Source organism: Cajanus cajan, chromosome 6 (assembly GCF_000230855.2).
Source record: "Cajanus cajan strain Asha chromosome 6, NIPB_CcT2T_4, whole genome shotgun sequence".
NCBI lineage: Eukaryota > Viridiplantae > Streptophyta > Magnoliopsida > Fabales > Fabaceae > Cajanus > Cajanus cajan.
The window spans coordinates 62,871,656-62,888,996 of record NC_138522.1 but is presented as its reverse complement, the minus strand read 5'-3'; the positions used below and the strand labels follow the sequence as shown (position 1 = coordinate 62,888,996).

Sequence of the window (17,341 nt, the reverse complement as noted above, 5' to 3'; positions counted from 1 at the left end):
ACAACAAGACAAATATCTCTATATATTATAAATATTCACACAATGAATTATTTACACAATTGCAAAATCACAAGATTAAGAATTACTAAATAACACCAAATTCCCGGCAACGGCACTAGAAACTTGATGAGGTTTTTTTTTTTTGCAAACACACCACTTGGCAAGCAGACCAAGTTTCGAAGTAGTATTCAAATATCGTCCTCAGGGATTTGAGTGTTTAGTAATTCTTGCTCTAACGATTTAAAAGAGAATGTTGTTATAATTGCAAATGAGTAAAGATAGAGTAAAACAACACAATAAAATAAAAGTAGTAAAGACAATGATTAATAAACAAGGATTGGTTCAGAGTACTTGCTAACTCGTAGATCTTCTTAAAATAAATGCGATTCCAATTTCATTATTTCCACGTTCATTAAGTAATCCAACAAGATTCCTCAAGGTTGAATCCTAAAGTCATTAAGCTCAAACATGATTCCTTTATGTTTTGAGTTTAACACTTTGCATTAAGAACAATGACTTGAACAATGTGACTAACCAAATCAAGTCTATTCCTAGAACGAGAAATGATTAGGTTCAAGATCCCGTTCGGGTTTTCAAAAATGTTTTCTAACTGGATTCAAAAACCAAAAATCATACAACGGATGATCAAGCCGATATAAGCATTAAGATAAGGATGAAGCACAAATAATGAGATCAAAATGCATATATTTAAGAAGAAGAAGAGTTAGTAGTTACATCCAACTAATCCTTAATGAGTTTAGCCACACATGGCCATTACAGGATCAAAAGAGTGAAAGAAGAAATTACAAAGTAAAGGATGAAAAAATGGAGTTGATCTTCGTTCCCAAAGGATTCAGCTTCCAAATTTTTGTTCTCCCTTCGTTCTTCCTTCTTCACGTCCCTCAATCCGTTTTCTTCTCTCTTGTTTCGTGATGCTCTGTTTTTTCCTTTTTTCCCTTTTATATGAGCTTCAAAACAGGGCCAAAAAGTGACTTTTACTCCCACGGTTGCAGTTGTAGATCCACGGCTATGGCTGTGGAGAGTCCTTCAGGGTGAAGAAACCTCCAAAGCTGCAGTTGTGGTTTCACAGCTATAGCTGTGACAACTCCTTCAAGCTTAAGGAAAGCGCTGCAACTGTAAAGCCACAGCTATGGCTATGGATCTATGGAGTTTTTTCTGGGTCCTGGGTGCTTCCATGGCTTTAGCTGTGAGTCCGCAACTTTAGCTTCAACTCTCTGGAGCTTAAATTGCATTTCAGATTTCCACAGCTATAGCTGCAGATCCATAGCTATAGCTGCAGATCCACAGCTATAGCTCCAACTTTCTGGATTTCTAATTCCTTCCCAGACTTCCACAGCTCGAGCTCCAGATCCACAGCTATGGCTGTGGATCTCTGCCTTGCCAAAAATCCTGCAAAAAATGAAGAAATTCCTTAAGATTTTGCTACTACTCCTCTACTCTTATAGTATAACTTGATTCTTTAAATTAAGGGGTAAAATAGCATATATAATATTTACAATTACCAAAAAGAGTACCAAAAGTTGAGTGCAAATCATGCCTAAAAGACATTCAACAAGCACTAAAAATTGCACTAATTCTCGTTAACCTTTTGTGAAGAATCAAGAACTTTCAACATTGAAGTTCATATGGTGCCCACTATATTCAACAATTCCAAAACAAATTGACAAATCTCTTAGAGATCAAAGATTGAACAATTCAAAACCTCAATCAGGTCAATAATTTCTCACTAGTGTCTCACTTGGAATTCAATCAAAATTAGAGGTAATTATTTAATTCAATTCAACCAATTTATTTGTGGAAATCAACATTTAGTTTCATCTCTATGTCATCACAATTGTAAAACGAGGCATGAATCACTGACGTCTTTAAAAGCTTATAATGAGATTAGACTTTAAAAGAAATTAATATTTTTAGAAAATAAAGTTCACCTAAAGGAATGAGAGATTAAAAGAAATTAATTTATTTGGAAAACAAAGCTCACCTAAAGGAATGAAAGAATAACAGGCATTCTCATTTAAATATTCAGTACATTTCTTCCAATTCTTCTTCAATCCAAAAGAGATATCTCAACACTTTCAATATCAACCAAAACGTTTCTAAAGAAACTATCTCCTTTCTCTTTCTTTGTCAAGCGGAAAGAGAAGAAAAAAGAGAGATTTTAGTATAATAAAAAGATGATTATAAATTATAAGCTAAATTAATTAATAAATTTTTATAATTTCATCAAATTTTTAACTAATTCTCTGAAATTAAAAAATATTCCATATAATTTAAAAATATTATAATTAAATCCTTATATATTGACATAGATATAATTATGTTATTTTTATTAATATATATTTAAAAATAATTACCATTTTATTTAGATAAATATATTCCTTAATAATTATGTTATTAGTATAAAATATTCGCTATTAAAAATAATAACTAATATCCATAAGAGATTTAGACAAAATATACATATGAAATATAATAAAAATATATAAAATATATACATATATTGAATTACTCATTTCTTTAATATATCCCGAATAAAATCCATTAATAATAAAATATATCCTGAATAATATATATATATATATATATATATTTTTTTTTTGTAGTGTAATAAAAAATTGTCAATGGAGTATCTATTAATATTATTACAATGTGACAATATTTAATTAGATAAATTAACGAAATTGCGACGGTGTTAGTAAATGTTGAGCAGGGATTTAATTATGAAATTCGATAAAATTGTAAGAATTTTAATATTATTTATCTTGAATTCTATTTAGTTGAGAGGAGGAGAAAAAAAATTAATGAAAAGGAAGAGAAGTAACTCTTTTTTTATTTGATTCATAACGAAAAGAAAGAAACTTTAAAATCTAATTTATCTTACACTCTTATAATTCTAAATTTAAAAATAAAAGTAAGAATATTTTAAATATTATATTGAAATATTTTAAAACTCCTTTATTTCTTCTTCAAATTTCATTAATATGTGTTAGCTAAAAATATATATTGAAGAAATCTATTTTGCTTTTAGCGACCTTTATACCACTTATAAATAGCAATCCATATAATGTGGTAATATTACATTAATTTTCTCTCTCCAAAATGTCATAGAAAATTTTATTTTATTTTTAATTTATATAAACATATAAGTATAGTAATTAAAGATATGACGATGAATATGAAAATGCAGCAACTATATATTCTGATATAAAATAACTAAAGTAATTATGTACAATATAAACATGTGTGTCTGTATTTATATGTGTTTTAATTAAGGTAATTAAAAGAATTATGAGTATATATATATATCCTTCTTCTCTTTGTTTTTCTCTACAACGATCCATTGCACGTCTTCATTCTTCAATATTTTTCAACTCAATTGTTGGCTCTGCCGTAAGGGTTCATCTTCAATAACAAACATATATCGGTAAATTAACGTTTTTCTTTTCCTACTTTTCATTTTTTATTTCTCCTATTTGATATTTCTACTCTTTTTTCTTTTTTTTTTATTATTTGTTTCTTCAATACATCACATGCGTACCTCATTGTTAACTTTTTCATTTTTTTTCTTCTCTTTTGCATGCAAAGGCGAGACTTTGATATAGCGAGAATGGAGATAAGTAATGGGTAAATTATATTTTTTTTCTTCTAATTTTAAAATCGTTTTATTTATTGTTAAAAAGGATGTTATATACCAATTTCATTCCTTAATATGTAACTTTTTATGTTTTTATTTTCTTGATTTTTCCTTCATTAAGCGTTTAACGTTTGTAATTATATATATATATATATATATATATATATATATATATATATATATATATTAATGATTTATTATAAATTTATTATTTTTAATTTAATGATTATTGACATACTTTGACATTGTGAAGAGATGCTATTTTAACTGTTTCATATTTTTTTTAATGTTTTATTCATTTTTTAATTATGATTTAAGTTATTTGATAATTAAAAGTGTTGAATATGTTCTTACATGAATAAAAATGTGGTAAAAGATGAAGATGAACCTTCTATCGATGTGTGAGATAAAAATAATTTAATTAATTAATAATGAGATTTAGACTTCAATCAAGATTTAAAGGTTACGTATAATTATTTTAGAGAAGATACAAGAACTTTTTTTTCATTAAAGGTGTTGAGTATATACATAATAATTTTTAATTGATTATGTGCCTATTAAAAATATGTATAATAATAATAATAAATATTTACATAAATTCAAATAATTTTTAATTTTTATATGTCTTATATGAAATTATTTTTAACTATTTATTTATATCAATATTTTAGTTATTTAGAAATTAGGACTTGAAACAATAATTTAAATAATGTATTTTTTTTTCAAGAAAAAAATATTTTATAAATTAATTTTTTTGCATGGACTATTGATTGAAGACTAAGTCCCACTATTAATTAATTGAATTATTTTTATCTCATACATATCAATGAAAGACTTGTCTTCATCTTTTACTTTTATGTAAGAAAATATTCAACACTTTTAATTATCGATTAATATTACTATAAGGGTCGAGACACTTCGTGTCTCTAAATTATATACAAATAAAATATTAGAAAGTTGCGTATAATTATTTAGAAAAAATATAATTTTTTTTTCATTTAAGAAATATAATAATTCACTAAAAAATGAAGATCAATAATAATTATATACTCATCCCCTTTATAATAAATATAAATACTCAATACATGTATAAATTACATATTATTACCCTAATTACATTAAAAATATTTACACTTTTGCACACACGTATCTATAATATCTTAATTAATTGTGTAATTAAAAAAATAGATGATACATAAATAGATATAATGGATTATGATAATCTATTATACATAATAACATTAAAAAAAAATATTTGCACTTTCACATGGGCATATTAAAATATCTTAATTATTCTCATGTACTTAATTGTACAATTCAAAATTTAGAGAAATAATAATTGATTAAATTGTTAATTGTTTCTTGCATTATTTTGATGACTTATAATTCTTTTGATCGCTGTGTTCTCATCTCCTCCAGACAAATGAAAAAAGTGAATGGATATTACAAGCGACCCCTTTCTTACCCTCCTGCTGTTGATTTTTCTTCCTCCCATGGCAAGGTATAAACTTTTCTTTGTCATCTTATATAGTTCCTATGTTTGTTATGGACGATGGCATTGTTAATAGCTAATGCCACAAATTGTGTACACACTTATCTTGTTTGATATTATTTTATGATCATGTGTTGGTTTTGGTTGATAAAGTTTTCAATATTACGTGTTGGTTAAATGATAATTGATAAACCTTCTAATATTATGTGTTGGTTAAAATGACAATATTGCCTATGAAATGTAACATGACATTGTTTCTTCTGAAACTACGATGTCCCACATTATCTCTTAAGTTTTTTTTTTACTTTTAATTTTAAGCATAAGGTTTGTAGATAAAAAAAATTGTCATCTTATCCAATGAAAAAAACTGGTCAAACATTTTCATCAACTTACATATTTTTATTTCTGGTAACGAGTCCCATATAAGATAACAAAATTGATTAACTTTCTAAAAGTAGAAATTAGACCGGTGTAGAAATGTAGAAAACAGGTAAACCCTGAAATAGTGCAATCTAGAAAAAAGAAAAAAGAAAAAAAGTTTGCTGTAAGAACATGAAAGATTGTAAAAATGTATGGCAGATAAAACCAGATGCTATGAACATAGAAAGCGTTGAGTTGAGTTAGGTTTTGGAAAGGGTTTTGTTTTGAGTGAATGGCGACAGCAGGATTGTATCACGCCTTCTCCCTTCTCCCCCCGCAGTAGAATTCGCTTCCTCAAAAGGAAAGGTATCAATGGAAGTAGATAAAAATAACATAAATTATGATAATAAGTTAGATAGAGTATATATGCAATTATGTGTTTTCAGATTTACCCACATTTTGTTGATTCAATTTCAGCAACTTTTCTGTGAAGCCATACAGAATGGAACCATGGAAGGTTTCTTCAAGTTGATTTCCTATTTTCAAACACAGTCTGAACCTGCCTTCTGTGGCCTCGCTAGCTTGTCCATGGTTCTCAATGCCCTTGCCATTGACCCTTGTAGGAAATGGAAAGGTACAATTTAAACTCATTACGCATCATTCACATGCTCTTTCTTATAAACTTTTTTATAAATACTTTTAATTGGAATATCAATGCTTTAGATATGTGGTCGTTTTCCAATCATGGTTGGGATTTCACTTAATAATACCATTTACATTTAATGCAAACTTTAATATTGATGTGAAATTTCTGCTCTAAATGGAGAAGAGTATCAATCATATATATGTAGTATTGTAATTAAATTTTCTTCAAATAAGATAAATAGTGGAAGAAAACTTCAACAAACATTATTTCATTTTTTTTTCTTAGAAGTATTTCCAAAAAAGTTTATCCAAACAGAATGGATTGCCCTGAATTTTGCCTTTGGGGTGATGCAATTTATTTTGTAGGGCCTTGGAGATGGTTTGATGAATCAATGTTGGATTGTTGTGAACCGCTAGAGACAGTCAAAGTTAAAGGCATCAGCTTTGGGAAACTTGTGTGTTTGGCTCATTGTGCTGGGGCAAAAGTTGAAGCCTTTCGTGCTAGCAGTAGTAGTATTGAAGAATTTCGTAAGTATGTCATTGAGTGTTCACGTTCTACTTCTAAAGATTGTCATGTCATCTCATCATACCACAGAGCTGCTATCAAACAAGTATGTATTATGGTTTGTAGAATTTTGATATAATAGGAAAAAATATTTCTTATCACCTCTTACACTGATTCATATAATTCTTCTCTATTTATTTTGGTAAATACAATTGGAGCATATATGAATGAAGAGTAAATTTTGATTTTGTGTTTTTAACAGACTGGAGGGGGTCACTTTTCTCCTATCGGAGGATATCACCGTGAAAAGGACATGACACTTATTTTAGATGTTGCACGTTTTAAATATCCTCCTCATTGGGTCTCTCTTGAAGTTCTCTGGGAGGGCATGAATTATGTTGATGACACTACTGGACTAACTAGGGGGTAAACTTTTTTGTTTATATTTTATATTATTTTTTTAATGATTTTGATACCTATTAATTTTAGTCCTACTGTTTAGAGCAAAAGAGTTAGATAATCTGCTTAACGATAACATTTTTTCTTATATGATTTAAATGATATTTGTTTTGCTCAATTTTTTACCCTCTTCAGGTTCATGCTTATATCAAGGCCTCACAGGGAACTTGGCATGCTTTATACTCTGGTATTTTTCTTTTTATTAAATAATGAAATGTCATTGTGTGTTTATATTATTGGGTGGTTTTTTATTTCTGCATTTGTTTTAGATATTTTTATATTGATAAATTATTTTACCGTCAATTAAATCCGTATGCTAATAAGAAATAAACAATAGTTGAGTTAGGTTTAATACTTTAATTCATATGGTAAAACTAAGTTCATACAAAAAGTTGGAAAGTTAATTTGCTCTATGCAGGTCGTGTATGTTTGTAACTTGTATCTTTTTTACTCTGAAATTATATAAATACAAGATGTCTGTGTATGTGCATTGTGTCATTTGTATTTTGTATTGTTTATATTGGTGTGTTGGATGTATTTTTCAGAGTTGCAAACACGAGAGTTGGTTTAAAATTGCAAAGTTCTTAATGGACGATGTTCCAAATCTATTAAAATCAGAGGATATGAAAGATATTCATCATATTTTTTCAAGAATAGTCACATCACTTCCATCTAATTTTGAAGAATTCATCAAATGGGTCGCAGAGATCAGGAGACAAGAGGACGGTGGTCCAAGTATAACTTCAGATGAGAAAACAAGACTTGCTGTAAAGGTATAATATGTTTAATCTCATTATTTCATAATTACTCTATTGTTGCTTATTCATTTAGATTTTATAAAATCTTTTGCATCGTCAACTAATAACATGTTACATTGATATAATTTTTAAGATAATTATATTAAAAGTTAATAAATTTATCATACCGCGATAAGTTAATAAATTTGTTATACATGGTGATTTGTGTTATACATTATTGATGCATCCGTTTTTTCTGTATTCATTTTACTTTGTAATCTCATTTGGTAACTTTTTGTTGTATAGGAAGAGGTATTGAAACAGGTACAGGAGACTGTGCTTTTCAAATATGTGGACTCGTTGTTGGCAAATTCTTGCAATAGACAGATATCAGCTTCGGTCAATGGAAACACGTTACCTGTCATTGCTGCAAGTATTTGTTGCCAAGGAGCAGAAATTTTAGGTGGAAAATCAGACTCATCAACAGGTTATTGGTGTCAAGAGACACATATGAAATGCTTAAAAGCTGAAGATGATAAGCCGATAACAATGGTTCCTGAGACTGTGGTAAATGGTAACTCCGAGCATGGGATTGATGTGTTGATTCCTTCATCATCTGGGAAATTATGCTACAGTTGCTCTAATCCAAGTAAGAACATTAGCATGCACCCTGCTGGCACTGATGTGCTAACAGTGCTTCTACTGTCCTTGCCATCTACAACATGGGACGGCATCACAGATGAGCAACTTTTGGCCAAAATACGTGATCTGGTTCCAATTGATAATCTTCCTACTTTGCTTCAGGAAGAGGTAGTTATCTCATCTGTTTTTTTTTTAATTATATTTTGTCATTCATATTTTATGATTTTACAAATTTTGTCACCTAATATTTAAAATTACATATTTGTCACCAACTTTTTGAAATTTTGCCCATATTAACAATCTCTTAATCAATTGTAAAATTATGAAACATGTAACATGATGGGAAGAAGTGCAATTAAGCTTATTTTTCTAAAATGAATTGAATAGCATGACTGTATTATGCTATTCTACTCTATCTTCATTCTTGAACTTCGACTTATGATAATCAACTTTGATTTCAGGTTTTGCAGTTGAGACGGCAGCTACACCTTCTCAAGAGATGTCAAGAAGGTAAGGTGGATAAGGATCTTGGTGCGCCTTTTTCTTAGCATCCCCTCATTTTTGATCGTTCATTCTCAAGGCTAAGCCATTGAGCCAGAGTCTATTGACAACGGAAACATATATTATATAGAGCCTAGAATACATCCATTGACCTTGTGTCACAACCGAAGTTTTTTCTTCTTCTTTTGTACCTTTAATTCAGTGCTGCTAATTACATTATTTTTTTCCAGTTTATAATATTGATTCACTTTTGGTGATAGTATGAAGTTTTCGATTAAATTCTTGTACTTTTTAAATATTGTTTAGTTCTTGTATGATTATGACATTTATTAAACAAATTATAACAAATTAAAAAAATATACTTTATCGTTAAATTATCATGAGGCTAGTGACGGATCTAGAAAATTTATTAAGTGAGGCCAATAAAATATTTTATAATATTTTTTATTAAAAATATATTAATTTTTTTTAAAGTATATTTTTGTGATAAAAAATTTAATATACCTGTTTTTATAAATTAAAATTTTCTCATAAATAGAGTGGCAAATTCTTTTTTTTTTCTTTTCTGTCTGATATTATATTTAAGTATGATGTAATTTTTAGTGATTTATTTAATTTTAGAGGAACAAAATGATATAAATTATTAATATAAAGATAATATAATTAATATTTATTTTCTTTTATATCTCTTCTAAATTTTTACGTTCAATCAAAATAAAAATGTTTTATGAGAACAATGCCTATTTTTTTATAAGAGTAAATATATTTTTATTAAATTTGTTTAAATAAAAAATAAATAAAAATTTTGTGTGACAATTACTTTCATTTCTCTTAATTTGGATTCTCTCTTACCAACACATAATGAACATATATAAGATTAAAAGAGTTAAAAACTAAAATAAAAATTAAAAAATAACTTATATTTGTAAACTAAATTATGACATCTTTAATAAATAAAGAAGTAATAAATATTTCAGTCAAAAAATAAAGTATATTATAATAATATAAAAAATTAAGACAATTTTATCATAGAAAAAAATAATTATTACAAAAAATATTACATATAACCACATATAAAAAGTGTTATTGTAATTTATTTTTACACTTTTTAATAATATATTAACATATATTGTATTTATAATATATATAAAAATAATTTTTAGTGATAAGTATCATATTTTTATAAAATATGTGTCATTATTTAATATTTTTTTATAATAAATTAAAATATAATTTTATATATAATTATGAAAAGTAAATAATAATATATAAAAATAAAATAAAGAGAGAAATTTTAGTGGTGGCAACTGCCCCCCACTTTGATATGCATGCATCCGTCACTGGCCGACAAACCTACTTGAGACTTAAAAAAAGTTAAACATAAACTTGATATTTTAAAAACCTATTTTATCGATGGGAGTATATATTTCTATTTTCATTCTTCGGACCGACATGGCTAATAATTTAATGCCTTTCTAAAAGATATGTAAAAAATTACACATAAACTTTGTAATGACCCGGCTGGTCACTATACACAACACAACATACCAGAATACTACACAGAAACAAACAAGTATATACATATAGGATCTAGAATATATATATATACAAGGTCCAAATCCGTTTAGAATCAAAGTGTACAAAATACATCCAGCAAAAGCTAACTAACTAGCTAAATACATCAAATGAATGAAACTCCATCTGATAGCTGCAGACTCTCCTCAACAAAACACCAACCTAACCCTGCCCTGCTCCCATACATAGTATGATCATCGCAACCCACATGGAAACAACAAATGGTAAGCTAGCGAAAAGAATCAACATACATATGTGAAATATGAATGATAAACAACTACAACTATCAGTACATCAGCCAACTTAACATCAGCTTAAAATATCACAGCATTCAGCAATAACAGCAGCGACATAGCGGCTATAGCACCACAATAGTGGCTAATAACAACACCGGCATAACGACTATAATATCACAATAGTGGTTAATAACAGCACCGGTATAGCGGCTATAACAACACCTCAATAGTGGCTAATAACAGCACCGGCATAGCGGCTATAGTACCACAATAGTGGCTAATAACAGCACCGGCATAGCGGCTATAACAGCACTACAATAGTGGCTAATAACAGCACCGACATAGCAGCTATAGCACCATAATAGTGGCTAATAATAGTACCGGCATAGCGGCTATAACAACACCACAATAGTGGCTAATAACAGCGCCGACATAACGGCTATAACAGCATACATCTCAGCACAGCACAACAATATTAACATCCAGCACAACAATATACATCAAATACAACTTTAAATTAGCATAAACGACATTCGGCACAGCTCAGCTAATGGAACCACTTGGAGAAGATAGTTGTTCATCCAAGTCTCCATGCAAAGGACCGAAGAACTCTTGAGGTAGAAATCCTTTGAGGTGGCGGAATCACCTTGGAGGATTCTCCAATGGTGGAGAAGCAATGGAATAGGTTCGGTTACTTCCTAGCTTGTGAAGGAAGCTTGAGGAACCAAGGCAAAGTTTGAAAAAACTTTGATAGAAACCTTAGAGAGAGTTCTCTACGGTTTTCAAGACTCTTGAGTGAGAAAGAAATCTGATTTCTATTTCTCAAAATGTTCAAAAGTGGTTACAAGTGAGGAGAAAACAAATATATAGGGAGAGGTAGCTTGTAGTGCAAGCTAACCTTAACCATGGTTCACTATGAACCATGGTAAGGTGTAGCTAACCATCCATGGTTTCTAAAACTTGTAGGAGAAGCTAACCTTGACCATGGTTCACTTAAGAACCATGGTAAGGTCAGCCTAACCTACCAAGGTTTAGAAACTTGGAAGGCAAGCTTCAAAGCTTGAAGGAGAAGCTAGCAATTTTCGGCCAAGAACAAAGGTGAAGGCTAGGCGGCCAAGGCTCCAAAATGCTCCTTGATTTATTTAAAAAATATTTGATTTGGTTTAGTTAGGTTCATCATATGATGATGAGACCTAGCTAAATCAAATCTATGAAAAATTAGGAGCAAAATGAGTCCAATATGCAAAATTTTGCCTAGGCCCAGTTCTGGCCCAATTACTAGTCACACCCTCAAGCATTGCTAAATGCCACCCCTTTTTTCCTACTGAAAAAATATCAAATGAATGTATCAACAAAGGATGTTAAATGGAGTTAAACTCTCCAAGTAACCCACCCTAAAAACAATATACAATCGCTAATAAAAACAAGTAAAGTGTCTCACAAATACAAAGGCAAAAATAAGTCTATACAAAGAAACTACTATATGTACAAACATATGAAAAAGGTCTTTAAGATCATCCCATTCCTCTTGGTTCTTTTAAGATATCACCTCTTGGATTCCTTGCCCTTGGCCATAGTCTATCATCCCCTCCCTCTTGAAAAGGATTTGACCTCAAATCTCGAGGGTCTTCATGATTATTGGCCATACCTACAAATATATAATAAAATTCATTAGAGGTGATATTTTCAACAAATAAATGTGAACGATATATGCTAGAAGGAATCCTTTCATGGAACCTAAAGAAATCTATGATACTAGACCTTCTAATATAATGAATAGGATCCTCTCCTAAACATAGACTATGTATATTACTAAATCCTAAAAATGTGCTAAAACTAAAACTATATCACACTAAAGACTTAATCCTAAAAACTAAAATATCTTGCCTAAAGTACCCTATGTGGTAACCTAGGCATTTCCTAGAAAATAAGGAAAATACTACTAAGAAATTTCCTAAACAATTTTGGATTGTATTATTTGTTGGATAGTTATGAAAAGAATTTGTCACAAGGAACCTTGAAGGTTCAGATGTTATATCCAACAAATAATATATTCCATAAATTGGATGCATTATTGAAACAACTAAGGTAGGAAAAGTCCTACACAAAGGAAGGCTATCTACCTTGGGGACCACCAAGGAAGTAGCATGAGAAGTGGAACTAAGTGAAGTCCACTTCTCCTTCACCAAATCTTGAAGTTGAGACTCTTTTTCTTTAAAAATAATGGATTTATGAATCTCCTCCTCAAGACTAGTGGCAGAATGAGGGCAAGAGTTAAGATCTTTATGAATAAAGAGAATTTTTTTCATAGGATTTTTAGTACTAAAACAATTCTCTTTAGTCACAAATCCTTTAGAGGATATTTCTTCCTCTTTACTCTCCCCTGCACAAAGTTCTTTCTTTCTTTTTTCTGTTTCTTCTTTTCTTTTGATTTTCATTTGTCTTCTTCTTTTGTGTTTTCTCATGTCTTCTTTCAATTTTTCTTCTTCTTGTTTAAGAATTCTCAACTTCTCATCTAGGATAGTAAGTTTGGCCTCTCTTTCAATTTTCTCTTTCTCTTTTTGAAAGGCCTCTTGCTTCTTCCATAGTTTAAGTGATTTTAGCTCTTTTGTTAAGTAAGAAATGCTTTTAGGAGAGCTATCACTTCCACTATAGTTGGATTGTTGAGACATTTTAAACAACAAGATTTTTCTCTTCACACAAAAATAGATTTTAAGAAAATAATATTTTTGAAGTGCTTAGACTTGGCACTTAGAGGTCTAAGAGTACAAATTGAACTATGGAGGGAGGTGAGCTACTAAAGAGCCACTTAATAACCAAGCCTCTTCAAGTAAAAATCTCTAAACCCCCTTGTACGTTTGCCTTGCACAAAACAATTTTCACAAAGATATTTTTCAAAGAAAAATAACAAGCAAGTGCCTAAAGTGTATAATTAATCAATACTTGAAAACATAAATGGCAAGAAAACATAGATTGCTTGAAAACTTAAAATTGCTGAAAACATAAATTGCATGAAATCTTAAAGACAATAAAACATAAACTAGGCGTTGAAAGCAATTAAACCTATTTGAGAGCTTAAAAGGCACCAAAGACCTTCAAGGACCCTCTCACAAGTACTACACGGTTTTACTATTAGAACACTTAAGGAGAGATGGAGATATACCAAAGGCACTCCAAGAAACTCCTTAATAAAGGCCTTGTACAAAAATGGAGAATTAAAAATTTACAAGAAAAATGAAATGCAAATTTACACCAAATGAAATGCAAATTCACACTTAAATGAAATGTAAATTCACACCAAATGAAATGTAAATTCACAATCAAATGAAATTAGTGGCTGCACTTAATTTCAAAGAAAACAAATTAGCCACTAATTAGAGACAAATTTTAGAGACGGATTTTGTAAGGAAAATAGGTTTAGTAACAAAACTTTCCGTCACTAAAATTAGTCTCTAAAGTTTACAAAATTTTCAAAATTTTGTTGCTCCTTCTCTTCCAATTTCAGCCACCAAGCATGCAGCCCTCACAAGTGTATCACTCTTCTTTTAGAAGCAACCTTGACTTTGGTTACTTCTAGGTGTTTGCAAGAGACCTTCCACCAAGAGAGAACAAGCTCCCTAAGCAACCACCAAAGCCTTCAAGTTGACTTCCTTTGACTTGGCCTCCTACACCTTTTAAGAAGCACTCAACCACCTTCAATTGTTGGAATATTAGTACTAAAATTGAAAAGGCACAATTTATAATGGTTACACCAATTGGTAGAATGAAATGAGAGAAACTAGAAGGGGTTCCATAAAAAGACAAGCAAAAATTAAGGCAAATTTAGAAAGCTAGCACACAAAGGATAACCTATCAAAGGCACTAGAATGGATTACAAAAAACAAAGCTAAGATTAGAAACAAAATTAAGACACAAAATATGTGGTTGGACTGAAAATTAATAGGCAAAGATTTCACCAAAACCGAGAGCTAATTCACACAAATTTTTCACTCCTTTTGGCTTTTTCTTTTGCTATTTTCTTTCTTTTCTTTTTGTAAAATGTTTTTCACTTATTTTTCTTTGATTAATCAGGAGTTTAAATGCCTTTTGAACAGTTATAGGTCTCGGCCTTAGGCTAGAAAAACTGCAGCAAAAAATAATTTCACAAAACAAGAGATGTTCACAAGCATGTTTTCACTAGTGCATCACAATTTTATAGTATTTTTAGGTCAAATTTTTAGGCACTATTTTCTTTTGTTTTTCTCATGCATTTGGAACACATACACCTCTGTTTTGCCTCTGTTTCTAATGTATAAAATTTGTTAAAAGTTTCAGCCACACAATAAGACTCAAGGAAACCTAATAGGAATTAGTGTTTAGTAATTTTTTTGACAAAACTTTTAACAAGTCATAATAGAAACCTAACTCTAGGAAATTTGCTAGAACTAATAGCAAATTATTAACACAAATATGTAAAACAAAAGCATATATAGGTAAGGTTCATATTCAAAAAGAAAAATACACAAAAAATTTCGGACACAAACAACACACAAAAAATTAGGTCAACAAGTTAGTCTAGGAATTTTCAACATGAAAAGGACTACACATGACTTCTATGACAAAACAAGTGATTCAAAAATAAAACTAATGCAATATGAATGTTGTCCAATCACGGACACATGTTAAGGAATGGAGAGACTCAAACAAACATAAAAAAAAACGCACAAGAACAAGAGTCCTAAAAGCACAAATCGAATTGATTCACAAGAATTAGAAACAAGCAAAATATGAATCAATTACTTCTCATGAGACATATAAGATCCATCAAAATATGAAATAAAACTAGATCCATACAGCAACAAAAATTTAGACAAAGATAAGAAAGGAACAACACGGATTCAATGAAGAAAAAATTAGAAACACATAACCACAAGAGCACTAGGCTCTAGATACCAAAACTGATGGAACCACTTGGAGAAGATAGTTGTTCATCCAAGTCTCCATGCAAAGGGCCGAAGAACTCTTGAGGCAGAACCCCTTTGAGGTGGCGAAATCACCTTGGAGGATTCTCCAATGGTGGAGAAGCAATGGAATAGGTTCGGTTACTTCCTAGCTTGTGAAGGAAGCTTGAGGAACCAAGGCAAAGTTTGAAGAAACTTTGATAGAAACCTTAGAGAGAGAGTTCTCTACGGTTTTTAAGACTCTTGAGTGAGAAAGAAATCTGATTTCTATTTCTCAAAATGTTCAAAAGTGATTACAAGTGAGGAGAAAACAAATATATAGGGAGAGGTAGCTTGTAGTGCACGCTAACCTTAACCATGGTTCACTAGGAACCATGGTAAGGTGTAGCTAACCATCCATGGTTTCTAAAACTTGTAGGAGAAGCTAACCTTGACCATGGTTCACTTAAGAACCATGATAAGGTCAGCCTAACCTACCAAGATTTAGAAACTTGGAAGGCAAGCTTCAAAGCTTGCAGGAGAAGCTAGCAATTTTCGGCCAAGAACAAAGGTGAAGGCTAGGCGGCCAAGGCTCCAAAATGCTCCTTGATTTATTTAAAAAATATTTGATTTGGTTTAGTTAGGTTCATCATATGATGATGAGACCTAGCTAAATCAAATCTATGAAAATTAGGAGCAAAATGAGTCTAATATGCAAAATTTTGCCTAGGTCCAGTTCTGGCCCAATTACTAATCACACCCTCAAGCATTGCTAAATGCCACCCCTTTTTCCCTACTGAAAAAATATAAAATGAATGTATCAACAAAAGAGGTTAAATGGAGTTAAACTCTCCAAGTAACCCACCCTAAAAACAATATACAATCGCTAATAAAAGCAAGTAAAGTGCCTCACAAATACAAAGGCAAAAATAAGCCTATACAAAGAAACTACTATATGTACAAATATATGAAAAAGGTCTTTAAGATCAACCCATTCCTCTTGGTTCTTTTAAGATATCACCTCTTGGATTCCTTGCCCTTGGCCATAGTCTATCATCAGCTCATCGTCTAACAACAATTATCAGCAAATTTCAGCACATAAGACATCATCTTATCCGCGCCCGGCGCACTCATGATCGCGCATGGCGTGGCACAACTAGAGAACACTAGGGGTCATCGCGCCCGGCGCAAATTCTATTGGGCCCGATGTGATAGGAGGAAGAGACCTCACAAGGTCTCATAAGCCCGGCGTACAAACCCGTGCTCGGCGCAAGGTAAGCAGAGACCTCCCCAGGGTCTCACGCCCGACGCAATATAAATTGCGCTCAGCGCCACCTCTGGCAGAGACTCCCAAGGAGTCTCTACGCCCGGCGAGACAAAGTCACGCCCGGCGCCAAACCAGAACCACAAAGCATAAGTCACCTAATGATATCGCGCCCAGCGCCCTCTCACCACACCCGGCGTGGGCCATCCAGAGGCTCACATTCTCAAGCTCGCCCGGCACATACACCACTGCGCCCAGCGTGCTTGCCCAATAAAGCCCTTTGATGATCACGCGCCCGGCGCGATGAACTGCGCCCGGCGTGATACCCAACAGCAACTCACCAAGTTCGAA

General features: G+C 31.1%; 1 protein-coding gene across 1 annotated transcript; it reads left to right on the top strand.

Moving 5' to 3' along the window:
* Positions 1-5,169: 5,169 nt before the first annotated feature.
* LOC109803580 (glutathione gamma-glutamylcysteinyltransferase 1-like) lies at positions 5,170-10,756 on the top strand. Its single transcript, XM_020365214.3, is given in 9 exon segments — positions 5,170-5,818; positions 5,821-5,873; positions 5,985-6,141; positions 6,519-6,763; positions 6,920-7,083; positions 7,252-7,303; positions 7,662-7,889; positions 8,160-8,663; positions 8,957-10,756. Coding segments are annotated over 9 exon segments (1,509 nt in total). The 5' UTR covers positions 5,170-5,799; the 3' UTR covers positions 9,044-10,756.
* Positions 10,757-17,341: the final 6,585 nt, after the last annotated feature.